At 39.2% G+C, this 12,623-nt stretch overlaps 1 protein-coding gene across 1 annotated transcript; it reads left to right on the forward strand.

Annotated features, from left to right (window-relative positions):
* Positions 1 to 1,247: 1,247 nt before the first annotated feature.
* Positions 1,248 to 12,372, forward strand: nrsn1 (neurensin 1). Its single transcript, XM_060850185.1, has 3 exons — positions 1,248 to 1,315; positions 9,045 to 9,254; positions 11,959 to 12,372. The coding sequence occupies exons 2-3, from the start codon at positions 9,063 to 9,065 to the stop codon at positions 12,361 to 12,363; spliced, it is 597 nt and encodes a 198-aa protein (XP_060706168.1). The 5' UTR covers positions 1,248 to 1,315; positions 9,045 to 9,062; the 3' UTR covers positions 12,364 to 12,372.
* The last annotated feature ends 251 nt before the right edge of the window (positions 12,373 to 12,623 follow it).

The raw sequence follows: 12,623 nt of genomic DNA on the forward strand, positions 1-12,623 counted from the left end.
GTTTCAGGATATAGTTTGGTCATGAAGTGCATATTGCTTGAAACTTCGAAAATATAAAGAAAGCTGGTGGAAATTTTAATTGGTGGTGTTGAAGAATTATTTAATCAGCAAAACAAGCTCAATTAGAGAAAACACCAATTCACACATAATTCAAACAAGTATTATAATCAGTGCACTTGTTATCATGTGTAAGAAATATTTTGTCCACCAGTTTAGCAGAGGTGTTCATCCAATGTTATTATTTATTTATATTTTATTATATCATGAAATATGGGCATCACTAGTATGGTTAGTGAGGCTGGGCCTACAATTACTGAGACTAGTTTGCAATTCCAAAATTATAGTGGGATTTGAACTCATGATAAAACTAAGAAAATTCACCACCAAGACATTGCATCATATGACCCTTGTTGTTGAAACCCTCATTTATGTCAATATTATTTTAGGGCTTCATTATTCCAACACTCTCCTGGCTGGTCTCCACATTGTAAAATCTGTAGATTTGAGATCATCCAAAATACTGCTGCCCTTGTCTCAACTCACAGCAAGATCCATTCTCTCCTACAACCTTCTACCCACTGATTGGTTCACAGTCAAGCAGTAATTTGGTTTTAAAACGATCGCCCTTATTTTCAAATCCCAAAATAGCCCCTCCTAGTCTCGCTAATCCGCTCTAGTCCAAAGACGTCGATGGTAATTCTGGCCTCTCACGCCCCTTATTTTCAATTGCTCCACCATTGGAGCATCTCAACTCTGGAATATTTCCCCCAAAATCTCTACTGTCCTTCCCTTCTTTAAGCTGGTCCCGAAAATATCTCTCCCGCAGAGGTTTTGATCAATTTACCTAATATCTCCTCCTATGATTCAATATTTTCTGCTTTAGGCGAAGCCTTTGGGAGATACTATTTATTCTGTTCCAGGCACTACTCAAGGGACACCTTGTTGATTGCAAAGTTCTATGTTCCAGATAGACATGGTGAGACTGAGGCTGAATGATCCTGCAACTACTGCCAATGCATATGTAGACCCTAAACTGGAAGGGGTTAATTTAGCGGAAGGAGCACCTCCAGACTTGCCCTGCTCCACTGCAACTCCTTGCCTGTAGGTAGGGAGGCCAGCTCGGGAACCCGCCCCCTTGCGGAGCAGGCGCACGCGCGCTGGGATGCAGGATGAGTGCCTGCTGTCTGAGTTGGAGGGCACTCGGAGCAATGGCAATGCACTGAGAGCCAGGCACTAGGAAAAGGAGGGGGAACGGCGCCGGATCGGAGACACACACACACTCCAGCCCTGCAAAGTCACGTTTTGTGGGGAACAGGTAAAAATGCAAACAATAAAAAGTAAAGCAGCTGCTCTCGGGCCGCCAGGCGAGGAGCTGGCTGGATGGAGAGGGAGCAAGCTTCGGGGTGCCCCGACCGAAGAGCAATCTCCAGGGGAATCCCTGGGCAGGACGCCCACATCCACAGCCTGGGAAATGTGGGCATTGTTTGTGCTTCACAAGTTTTCCCAGCCTCAGATGAAAACTGATACGTGTCAGACGTTACTGGTTACCTTAAATGTCGATACTTGCACTCTTGTTTGTAAATTGCATATACTCACTTGTATACAATATGGACATAGCATAAGGTGGAGTCCTTGGTGCCGAAATGTTTGAGAAACAACAGGAACAAGCTAAAAGGTGAAATAGCGGTCATTTGGTTTTGCTGCGCTCTGTATGGAGCTTGGATTGGATTTGAATGGCCCGTTTGCAGGTCGATAGTTTCCGGCCATCACTTGTTCAGTGGGAATTTCAGCACCTTGGACAGATACATCTGTGTTCGTTTATATTGCAATCGGCTACTTGCCTCTTACAGACTTCTCAAATTGCGTACAAACTATGGAGGTAAACAGTGATCGTCTAACTGTAATGGCAAAACAGGACTAAGGTTTCATGCACTATGGGAGATATGCCAATCATTTCTGCAAACTAACAGTTGAGCCTGAAGTATAGATACTTTGGAAATTCCCTGACGGTTTACACGGGATGATCCAAAGGGGAAGCGATGCGCCTGTTATCTCCACTTTGAAGAAAATTTTAAACCCCTTGGGGAATTATTTATAATTTAGTTTATCCTTCAAAATGTTGGCCAAACTTTAATGTTACAATACAAATAATCTTGGCTACAGTATCCAATTTTTGTTATATAAACAAGGTAGAGAAATACTATATTGCTTTAAAAAATCGAAAGACATGCTGTTACATGTTGCCAGAATATTTTAAGAAAATCAGAATAATGTATGTATTGAACTGCATTTTTAAGTATTGCCATATCTCGACTTTCTCATGAGTTAGCTGGGCTCTTCTGAAGAATTTGTTTTTAAGTATTAACAATGGCTTAACCTTTGATGTATTCAATAAATATTCAATAAGTCTGTGACAATAACATGCAGCTATCACTATACATTAACGACCTTGTCACAAAGTGTTACACCAGGTGACAACCTGATTATGTTGTTGAAGGGGTTAGGACAAGAGGATGAAGCAAAAATTCAACAGACCAAAATTATTTGAAGGGAAGTGTGAAAATTAGGTGAAGGAGAGATGTCTGAAGCTGAAATGGCAGGGTTGTATGGTGGAGGGGGTTTCAAAATAGGCCAATGTCAGAACAGTTAAGGGTCAAAATAGCTGAAGTGTTTCAGCAACAGATGGGCATTTCAAATTAAATATGTTGGGGAATGATGAACAAATGCAGAACTAGTAAGAACAAAGATGAAAGAGTGCAAACAATGGACCTTTAGGAGTGTTGCACATTACAGAGGTAAGTAGTGGAGAAAATGGTAATGAAAACATCATTAAACCTGGACAGGATGAAGGTGTTAATGAAGATCTCTGTAACTGTAAAACTAAAGGGAGCTCAGAGGAATGGATGACTGCAGAGATTGGAAGGAGCTGGTCTTTGTGGTAGGGCTTGAAAGTCTAGTTAGTTTCAAACAAAATCATTGCCAGGTTCAATCTACAAGAGATAGAAACAATAATTAGTTTGCAGATGTTTTGACAGAAACTAAACAAATTGCAATCTTACACACATTAAGATAATCACTGGAATTTTTTGCTTATCCATTACAGCAAAGTACAGAAATAGTTGAGAAGTGAAGGACTGTTGCAGAGAGGTGGAGTTGGTGTCATTATCTCAAGTAAATATTGGTCTTGCACTCACAAAATTATATCACTCAATCAGAATAGAGTCATAGAGATGTACAACAGGAAACAGACCCTTCGGTCCAACTCGTTCATGCCAACCAGATATCCCAACCCAATCCTCAGGAAACTATCAATGGTGTTTGGACAACTCTGTTGTTCATTCATTGAGTTCCCAATAGTAAATGCATTGTGACAGGGAAATGGCAAGAACAAGCAGGTCAGGTGAATTGGTCATGCTAAATTGCCCGTAGTGTTAGATGAAGGGGTAAATGTAGGGGTATGGGTGGGTAGTACTTCGGCGGATCGGTGTGGACTTGTTGGGCCGAAGGGCCTGTTTCCACACTGTAAGTAATCTAATCTAATCTAATCTAATGTCTTGATATACAGTATGAAAAGGTCGAAGGATCAATATCGCAGATCATTTATAATGTACATTCTAGTAATAAGCTACAAAATGGTACTGGTGAAACCCTGGGGGCAATGGTGCAATCTGATTCCCTATTCGTACAGGCTGGGAAAAGGGGATATCAATAGTTGAAATTTGTTGCAACATAATATTTAGCTAACAGTAAAATATTACTTATTGATGATATTCTACAATGGCAATGTGACTCAACCTCCTGGTTTGAAATCTGGTACCGTTTACTCACGTGATCTAATTGTTTTGTGAGTGTGCAACTCTCTGTGGAGTTTTAAAAATTACTATTCGCTCATCGAATGTGGCATGGCTGGCTATGCATTAATTGGCTATCCATAAGAAGGTGGTGGTGAGCTGCCTTCTTGGAACTGCTGCAGTCCATTGGGTATAGGTCAACATGTTGTTAGCAAGGGAGTTCTAGGATTTGACCCATTGATGGTGAAGACACAGAGGTATAATTTCAAGGCAAGATGATGTCTTAGAGGCAAACTTGCAGGTGATGGCTTTCCCATTTCTCTGTGGCCTTTGTCCTTCGAAGTCATATAGGTCACAGGTTTGAAAAGCATTGTCTAAGAAGCCTTGCTGAGTTATTGCAGTGCACCTTATAAATGGTACATGCTGCTGCCACTGTTCTTAACTGGTGGCTGGATTGAATGCTTAAGTTGTTAAGTGGGATACCAATCAAGCAGGCTGCTTTTTCCTGTGTTGCATCAAACACCTTGAATGTTGTGGGAGGTGCCCTCATCCAGACAAAAGAGTATTCCATCACAATCCTAACTTAAGCTTTGGAGACAGTAGACATACTTTGGGGAGTCAGGAGGTGAGTTGCTTGATGCAGAATTCCCAGCCCATTGCCTGCTGTTGTGGCTACAGTAGGTATATGGCTGGAACAGTTGGAGATAGTCGTTGCTGGCACTTGTGTGTACAGTTGTTACTTGTCATTTATTAGCCCAAGTCTGAATGTTGTCCAGGTCTTCCTGCGTTTGGATATGGACCACTTTAGTTGTCTGAGGAGTGATACTGAATATTGATAATTGCACAGTGAACATCCCACATCTGACCTTATGATGAAGCGAAGTTCATTGATAAATCAGCTGCAGAACTCCTGACAATATCAAGTGATGTCCTGTGGCTGGAATGATTCATTTTCAATCACCACAACCATCTTCCTTTGTGCAAAGTATGGCTGCACCTTTGGACAGCCCAGTACTTTTTACACAAATGTATGACTTTTAAAGTGGTGTCGCTGTTGTGTAGATAAATATGGTTACCTAATATGTTGTAGTGGTTCTGTTCGCCGAGCTGGGAGTTTTTGTTGCAAACGTTTCGTCCCCTGGCTAGGAGACATCATCAGTGCTCTGGAGCATCCTGCGAAGCGCTTCTTTGATGTTTCTTCCGGTATTTATAGTGGTCTGTCCTTGCCGCTTCCGGGTGTCAGTTTCAGCTGTCCGCTGTAGTGGTTGGTATATTGGGTCCAGGTCGATGTGTCTGTTGATTGAGTTTGTGGATGAATGCCATGCCTCTAGGAATTCCCTGGCTGTTCTCTGTCTGGCTTGCCCTATGATAGTAGTGTTTTCCCAGTCGAATTCATGTTGCTTGTTGTCTGCGTGTGTGGCTACTAGGGATAGCTGGTCGTGTCGTTTCGTGGCTAGTTGGTGTTCATGTATGCGGATTGTTAGCTGTCTTCCTGTTTGTCCTATATAGTGTTTTGTGCAGTCCTTGCATGGTATTTTATAAACTACATTAGTTTTGCTCATGTTGGGTATTGGCTCCTTTGTTCTAGTAAGTTGTTGTCTGAGCGTGGCTGTTGGTTTGTGTGCCGTTATGAGTCCTAAGGGTCGCAGTAGTCTGGCTGTCAGTTCTGAAACGCTCCTGATGTATGGTAGTGTGGCTAGTCCTTTTGGTTGTGGCATGTCCTCGTTCCGTGGTCTATCTCTTAGGCATCTGTTGATAAAGTTGCGCGGGTATCCGTTTTTGGCGAATACCTTGTTTAGGTGTTCCTCTTCCTCTTTTCGCAGTTCTGGTGTACTGCAGTGTGTTGTAGCTCTTTTGAATAGTGTCCTGATGCAGCTTCGTTTGGGTGTGTTGGGGTGGTTACTTTCATAGTTTAGGACTTGGTCTGTGTGTGTTGTTTTCCTGTGTACCCTTGTGGTGAATTCTCCGTTCGGTGTTCTGAACTAATGTAGTTTATAAAATACCATGCAAGGGCTGCACAAAACACTATATAGGACAAACAGGAAGACAGCTAACAATCCGCATACATGAACACCAACTAGCCACGAAACGACACGACCAGCTATCCCTAGTAGCCACACACTCAGACAACAAGCAACATGAATTCGACTGGGAAAACACTACTATCATAGGGCAAGCCAGACAGAGAACAGCCAGGGAATTCCTAGAGGCATGGCATTCATCCACAAACTCCATCAACAAACACATCGACCTGGACCCAATATACCAACCACTACAGCGGACAGCTGAAACTGACACCTGGAAGCGGCAAGGACAGACCACTATAAATACCGGAAGAAACATCAAAGAAGCGCTTCGCAGGAGGCTCCAGAGCACTGATGATGTCTCCTAGCCAGGGGACGAAACGTTTGCAACAAAAACTCCCAGCTCGGCGAACAGAACCACTACAACAAGCACCCGAGCTACAAATCTTCGCACAAACTTTGATTACCTAATATGTGCACAGCATGGCTGTAAAAATAATAAATTAGTAACTGATCAGCCATCTGTTTTTAGTGGTATTTGTTAGGGCTGAACTGTTAGCAAGGATGCCAAAAAGAAACCAATACTCTTCAAATACTACATAGAATTTTTATGTTTACCTGAACAGTCAACTGGCCAAAAGCAAACCATATTACAATACTCCTTCAAAATTGCAATAAAGATATCAGTCTAAATGAACTCATGACCCAGATGGTGAATCATTGATATTTTGTTACAATGTCAAATTTAACATAAAACTAATAGAACGGCAACACAGTTTAGCAATAATTCCTATAAAGTTCCACTAGTTCATTACCTCCTGTTGCAGTTGCTTAGCCAGACAAAATGTACTTTGCACCTTTTCACCCACAGGGAGTCTAATCTTTATCAACAGGTTTAAAAAGAAACTTGTTTCCTGGACTAGAAAGCGCACATTGCACATCCATTTCATATTGTGTGTGCGCGATTTGCAATGTTTGCTGTTTTTGAGACTTTTTTGTATATAAAGGTAGAAACATAGAAACAGAAGTAGCTTATTCAGCCCAATAAGCCTGTTATGTCAATCGTGGCTTATTTGCATCTGACCTTCATTTGTCCACCTTGGCTGTCTAATCTCTAAAACCGTTGCTGAATAAAATCTATCAACTTTTGTTCTTAAATGCTTATTTGATCTTATGTAATCAGGTCTTTAGGGAAGAATTCCAGATTTCTATAACCATCCACATGAAAAGGGAGTTCTTGTCATCATCAATGAACAACCCTTTCGACCAGACCCCTCCATTAGAGAAAAAATCAATTTCTATCTACTCTGCCTCATCGTCACCTTTAATCATCATAAATTATTGCAAATGCAAAACAGAATTTATTCCAAGACTGAATAAATTTATGGTGTCTTACTGTCTTGTTAGTTGGCAGAATTCTGTATGACTAGGTTGTCGAGAGTGATAACAAATGATTGTTTCACCATTTGTAATGTTTCAGAATGCCAGCTTGAACTGATGAAAAGAAAGTTTACTCACTCTGCTGTCTATAATAACTGACGTTAAAAGCACTTTAAACAGTCTCAGTCCAGTTTTGATGGATTTTTGCCCAATTCACTAAAGTAATGATAATTAAGCCAGCAATGTAACATCACTCAAAAAGTAAAAGGATGGCTGCTGTGGGGAATAGATAAGGATCACACTGGGCATTTGAGCTACAAGGTTAAACCTACAGCGTTGAGATAAATCACTTGGAGTTTCACCTTATATTCTGTCCATTCCAAGAGATGCAAAACTATGGGTTCTCGTGTTGAAGAAGTGCATATACAATGTAATTTGTTAAACAGAAAAAATAACTAGACAGTTAATTTCATTTGGATATTCCATCTCCAAACAGCAATAATTTATATTTAAATGTTTCCTTTAATATAGAAAGGCTCCATAGAATTGGCAGAGATATAAAGGAAAAATAATTGGAGAGCCAAAGGAAAGGAAGATGAGAAAGAGCAGTAAATGATTGAAGTAGATTTTAATGAAGGTCTTAAAATGAAGAGAGGAAAGTAGATAATTAGAAAATTTCTTTCTTTCTTGCTAATCGCTTCAACAGTGTAACCTTGTACTAGAACAGAGTCTCTGAGAGCACCATATCTTTTATATTATATGTGCTAAATGATCATGTTAATGTTAAAATGTCCAAATTTAGCTCCACTTGACCAACTGATCAAATACGGACAACTTTGTATTCATCATTCTATCTCAAGAATACACTTAATTCTTGGTCATTCAGACTAGTTATTTCTAAATATGAAATTATTTCTACCTCCTAGGGTAAGGAGTCCAACACTAGAGGACATAGGTTTAAGGTGAGAGGGGAAAGATTTAAGAAGGACCTGAAGAGTAACTTTTTCATGCAAGGGGTGGTGCATAAATGGAACGAGCTGCCAGAGGAAGTAGTGGAGTCTCGTAAAATTACAATATTTAAAGGGTGTCTGGCTGGTTATATATAAATGAGACTAGGTCAGATTGGAATGTCTGGTCTGCATGGACAAGTTGGACCAAAGAGTTTGTTTCTGTGCTGTATGACTCTATGACTAGATTAAAATGCATATTAACTATGCAGTGTGCCATTTGCTTCAAATTAATAGGCATTGGAATAAAATTATATCTAAGATTTTTACTTTTATAATAACCTTATCTAGTCTTACATCAAAATAAAATCTTTGTGACATATCCTGAATGGCATTGCAATTACCTTTCATATACAGCTATAGGTTCTGCTTTTTTATTGCCATAAGTAACAGGAAAATCTTTGTTAAGTAAACCTATATCTCTATGAGAAGCATCTACATGTTACTGGGATAGTTTACTTCCTGTAGGGACAAATTAAATGTTGACAGAGTTAAACAAAAGATTATTTATTCACAAATCATTAACTCATGATGGTAAATTACCATGAGTCAAAGTATTAAATGCAAAGCACAAGTAATTAACTCTGATATTCCGTCATATAAACATATGGATAGCATTCTATTATTGTCATTGTTACGTGAGCAAAAACTGAAAATTATTTTGTTGTGTTTTAAAACAGGTTACTTTGTCAATAATAGTAGCATATAGCCTATCTTCTAGAGTTGCAATGCGGTTGTAGAATTAGACCTGCTAAATATAACTTCAGATTGTTAAATCTTTCAGAATAGATGTATTGTGTTACCATTTCCTTTATCAAATTTCAGTCTTTTATGATTTACAGGTTGGAATGCAGTTGTAAATGATGAGTTTATGTGCAGAGATCTGCCAGTCGGAGAACGCTAACTATAATGCAGATGGGTTACATCAACGTTATGGAGTCCGATCATATCTGCATAAGTTCTATGAAGACTGTACAGCATCTATCTGGGAGCATGACGATGATTTTCAGATTAAGAGGTCTCCAAGCAGGTGGAATTCTGTTGTCTGGAAGGTATGTCATAAGACAATGAATCAGTAGAAATAGATCATTGGGCCAATGGGGTCCATAATGCTATTCAATGAGACCATGGCTGATCTAATAAGCCTCAATATCTTCTCCCATAATCCTTGATTCCCTCAATGTTTGGAAATTGGTCTATCTCAGGCTTGAATATACTCAATGACCCAACTTCTGTAGCCCTCTACAGTAAAGAATTCAACAGGTTTACTATTCATTTAAAAAAAACCTCATCCTCTTTGTATTAAATGAGCAACACTTACTCTGAGATTATACCCTTGTATTTCCACAAGCAACATCTCAATATCTACCCTGTCAAGCTCCTAAGAATCTTATATGTTTCAATAAGGCCTCTGCTAATTCTTCTAAAATTCAATGAGGACAAGACTGAAATACCAAACCTCTCCTCATAAGAAAATTCTTCCACACCCAAGATCAGCCCTTCCCTGGATTGCCTCCAATGCCAGTATATCTTTCCTTGATCAAGTGGCCAAACATTTTCACAGTATTCCAGCTGTGGTCTAAATAGTGTCTTGTATTGTTTTAGCAACATTTATATTCCATTCCCTTTGAAATAAAGACCATCATTCCATTTGTCGTCCCTATTACCCACTGAAGCTGAATGCTAGCTTTTTTGTGATTTATGCACTAGGACCCCTTAATTTTCTGTGCCATTGTTTGTGCAGTCTTTCTCGATTTAAATAATAATCATCTAAGTGGCATGGTGGCTAGTAGTGAGCACTGCTGCCTCACAGCACCAGAGACCCAGATTCAATTCCTGCCTCAGGTGACTGTCTGTGCAGAGTTTACACATTCTCCCTGTGTCTGTGTGGGTTTCCTCCCACAATCCAAAGACGTGCAGGCCAAGTGAATTAGCCATGTTAAATTGCCCAAATTCTTATGTGCATTAGTCAGCGGTAAATGTAGGATAGGGATTGAGTCTGGGTGAGTTACTCTTCAGAGGGTTGGTGTAGACTTGTTGGGCTGAAGGGCCTGTTTCCATACTGTAGGGAATCTAATCTCTTCTGTTTTTCCTTCAAAGTGCATAACCTCACACATGCCCACACTTTGTGTAATGTTGTTCTCAATGTTTCTTCAATTTTTAAGTGCAATGGCTCAGAAAATTTTGGAATATAATTGTAAGTTCATAGGACCTACTAATATTTAATGATAATAATGTGAAGAGATACATGTGTTCTGAGCTGCCGCATATTGTTGGAAAACTTCCATGGTTAATTCTTCCAAAACTGGGAAAGAAATCACCACCTCACTATAGGCTTTCCACTTGTGTCATTAAGTTGCTGAGTGTATGCTGCTAAAATGAGTAACAGTTGTTTACGGCTGGTAAGTCATGTCATAAGCATCTTGTCAATTATGTGATTTAGGATCCTGACATTTCACACAATCTTGGAGGTCCAACAAGGGAACAGTGAAAGTACGAAGTCACATTCCTCTAGGTCGTAAATTGTTACAGCTGGTTTTTAAAAATTAAAGTTTATTTTCTCACTTTTCCTTATGGCCTTTTTCTCTCCAAATCCAATATTGTTGCCGCTCCCTTTATTAGATGATCATTAGGATTAAAATAATATGGAGAAAGTGAGGACTGCAGAAAATAATATGCAAAGATAAAGGGAGAAAGCAGAAGATGACGCTCAATAATGATGTTCCATAACAAGCCAGCACAGGCATAATGGGCCAAATTGCTACCATCTGTATCATAACACTTCTTAATTCTGTCTTTTTTCCTTTTCTACCTCCAACTTGATTATAACTCACCTCATTTTTATCCCTATTGTTTTCTGCATCTTTTCCTATCCTTAAATGCTATTCCTTAAAGAGCATTAGATCCAATGATCAGGACATTCCAAGCACCTTTTGGTATCACTGAATCATTATCAATTCAAATTTGCCACAAATTATGGTTTAAAAATTAAACTGATAGGTCAGATTAAAAAAGAAATCACTATGAGATGTGTTGCTTTGTCAGTCTCTGGGCAAAACAGAGTATTTCTGCATTAAAATGTTAAATGCAAGTGCACTTTCTGTTCATAAGCTTTTAATTCTGATTGTCTCTGTTTTCTCTGAGGTATTGCTTTGTGATTTGTGCTCTTACTGGTATTGTCGGTATGATACCTTCATTTTCCATTTCTAAGCACCTTAGTCTTATGTATTTGTTTTCTGCTTGACCACAGTTACTTGGCCATATTGATACAACATCAATGCACTGAATAAAATATTGGATTGAATATATGTTGTTAATGTGGGAACTTACTTGATCAACTTGCCATTATACAGTTGAACAACTATAATATATTTAGGGCAGAAACCCAATGATAAATGATCCACATTTCATGTCAGGAATTGTGTAATATTTTCAAGGATCAGAAACATTGCCATGGTTAGTTTCCTTGAACAGAGAAAACAATTCATTTCCAAAGGTGCCAACACATTTAAGGCAGCACACACGTTTCACTAATATTTGAATATGCCCAATAAAGATTTAAATTAGCATGATCTCTTTTAAGCCACATTCACAACATTAATTGACACAATTATAACGGCATAGTAATTTATTTAGCATGCTGTAACTTCATGCTCGATTCTGGAACTGGCAACATTTTTGGTTGTAACTGCAAACTGTGTTGCTGAATTGGTGAAGTATAAATTTGCTGTACAATCTCTTATTGTGATTTTGCAGGTTGGACTTACATCTGGGACTACCATACTTCTTATAGGATTGGCACTGATTGCAGCTGGCTACCTGGTACCACCAAAGATTGAAGCATTTGGAGAGGAGAATGAAGATTTTCTGGTAGTGGATGGTCATGCTGTCCAATTCAATGTGGCATTGGACACATGTAAGTTAGCAGGGGCCATCCTCTTTTGCATTGGTGGGATGGTAATAGCTGCTTGCCTTCTAATGTCCACCTTTGCCACGAGTTACTCCAAGGAAGAGAAATACCTTCAGCAGAAGTTCAAAGAGAGAATTGCAGAAGCCCAGGCTTCCTTCCAGCCTGTCACTAAGATACCAACTCCAGGTGAACACAAAATCCCCATCACTTTATCTAAAGTACATAACATACAGCCCACCTTGGAGACCTAAAATGCAAATATTAGCCCAATGTAAAGTATCTATACCAGCTCAAATCTTTTTAAATGTTTTATCATATTTTTATAGAGGTTTAAAAGAAGTAGCATATGTGCTCAACCCCTAAATTTCAGATTTATGCCTTCATTCAGTAAATCATGCAGGAATCTCATGAGAGATTTCATATCAATTGTGCATTCACCAACATCATTCCAACATTCACTAGATTCAGAATACCGATGCAAGCTCCAACTTGCAAAGTAGTTTGTTTAATG

The sequence above is a fragment of the Hemiscyllium ocellatum genome, chromosome 34 (genome assembly GCF_020745735.1).
Source record: "Hemiscyllium ocellatum isolate sHemOce1 chromosome 34, sHemOce1.pat.X.cur, whole genome shotgun sequence".
In the NCBI taxonomy this organism is placed as follows: domain Eukaryota; kingdom Metazoa; phylum Chordata; class Chondrichthyes; order Orectolobiformes; family Hemiscylliidae; genus Hemiscyllium; species Hemiscyllium ocellatum.

Bases quoted from the DNA above. Each gene is read 5' to 3' on its own strand.
- nrsn1 (XM_060850185.1), top strand. From the start codon at position 9,063: ATGATGAGTTTATGTGCAGAGATCTGCCAGTCGGAGAACGCTAACTAT. The intron at 9,255-11,958 runs GTATGTCATAAG...GTGATTTTGCAG, and splicing joins GGAATTCTGTTGTCTGGAAG to GTTGGACTTACATCTGGGAC.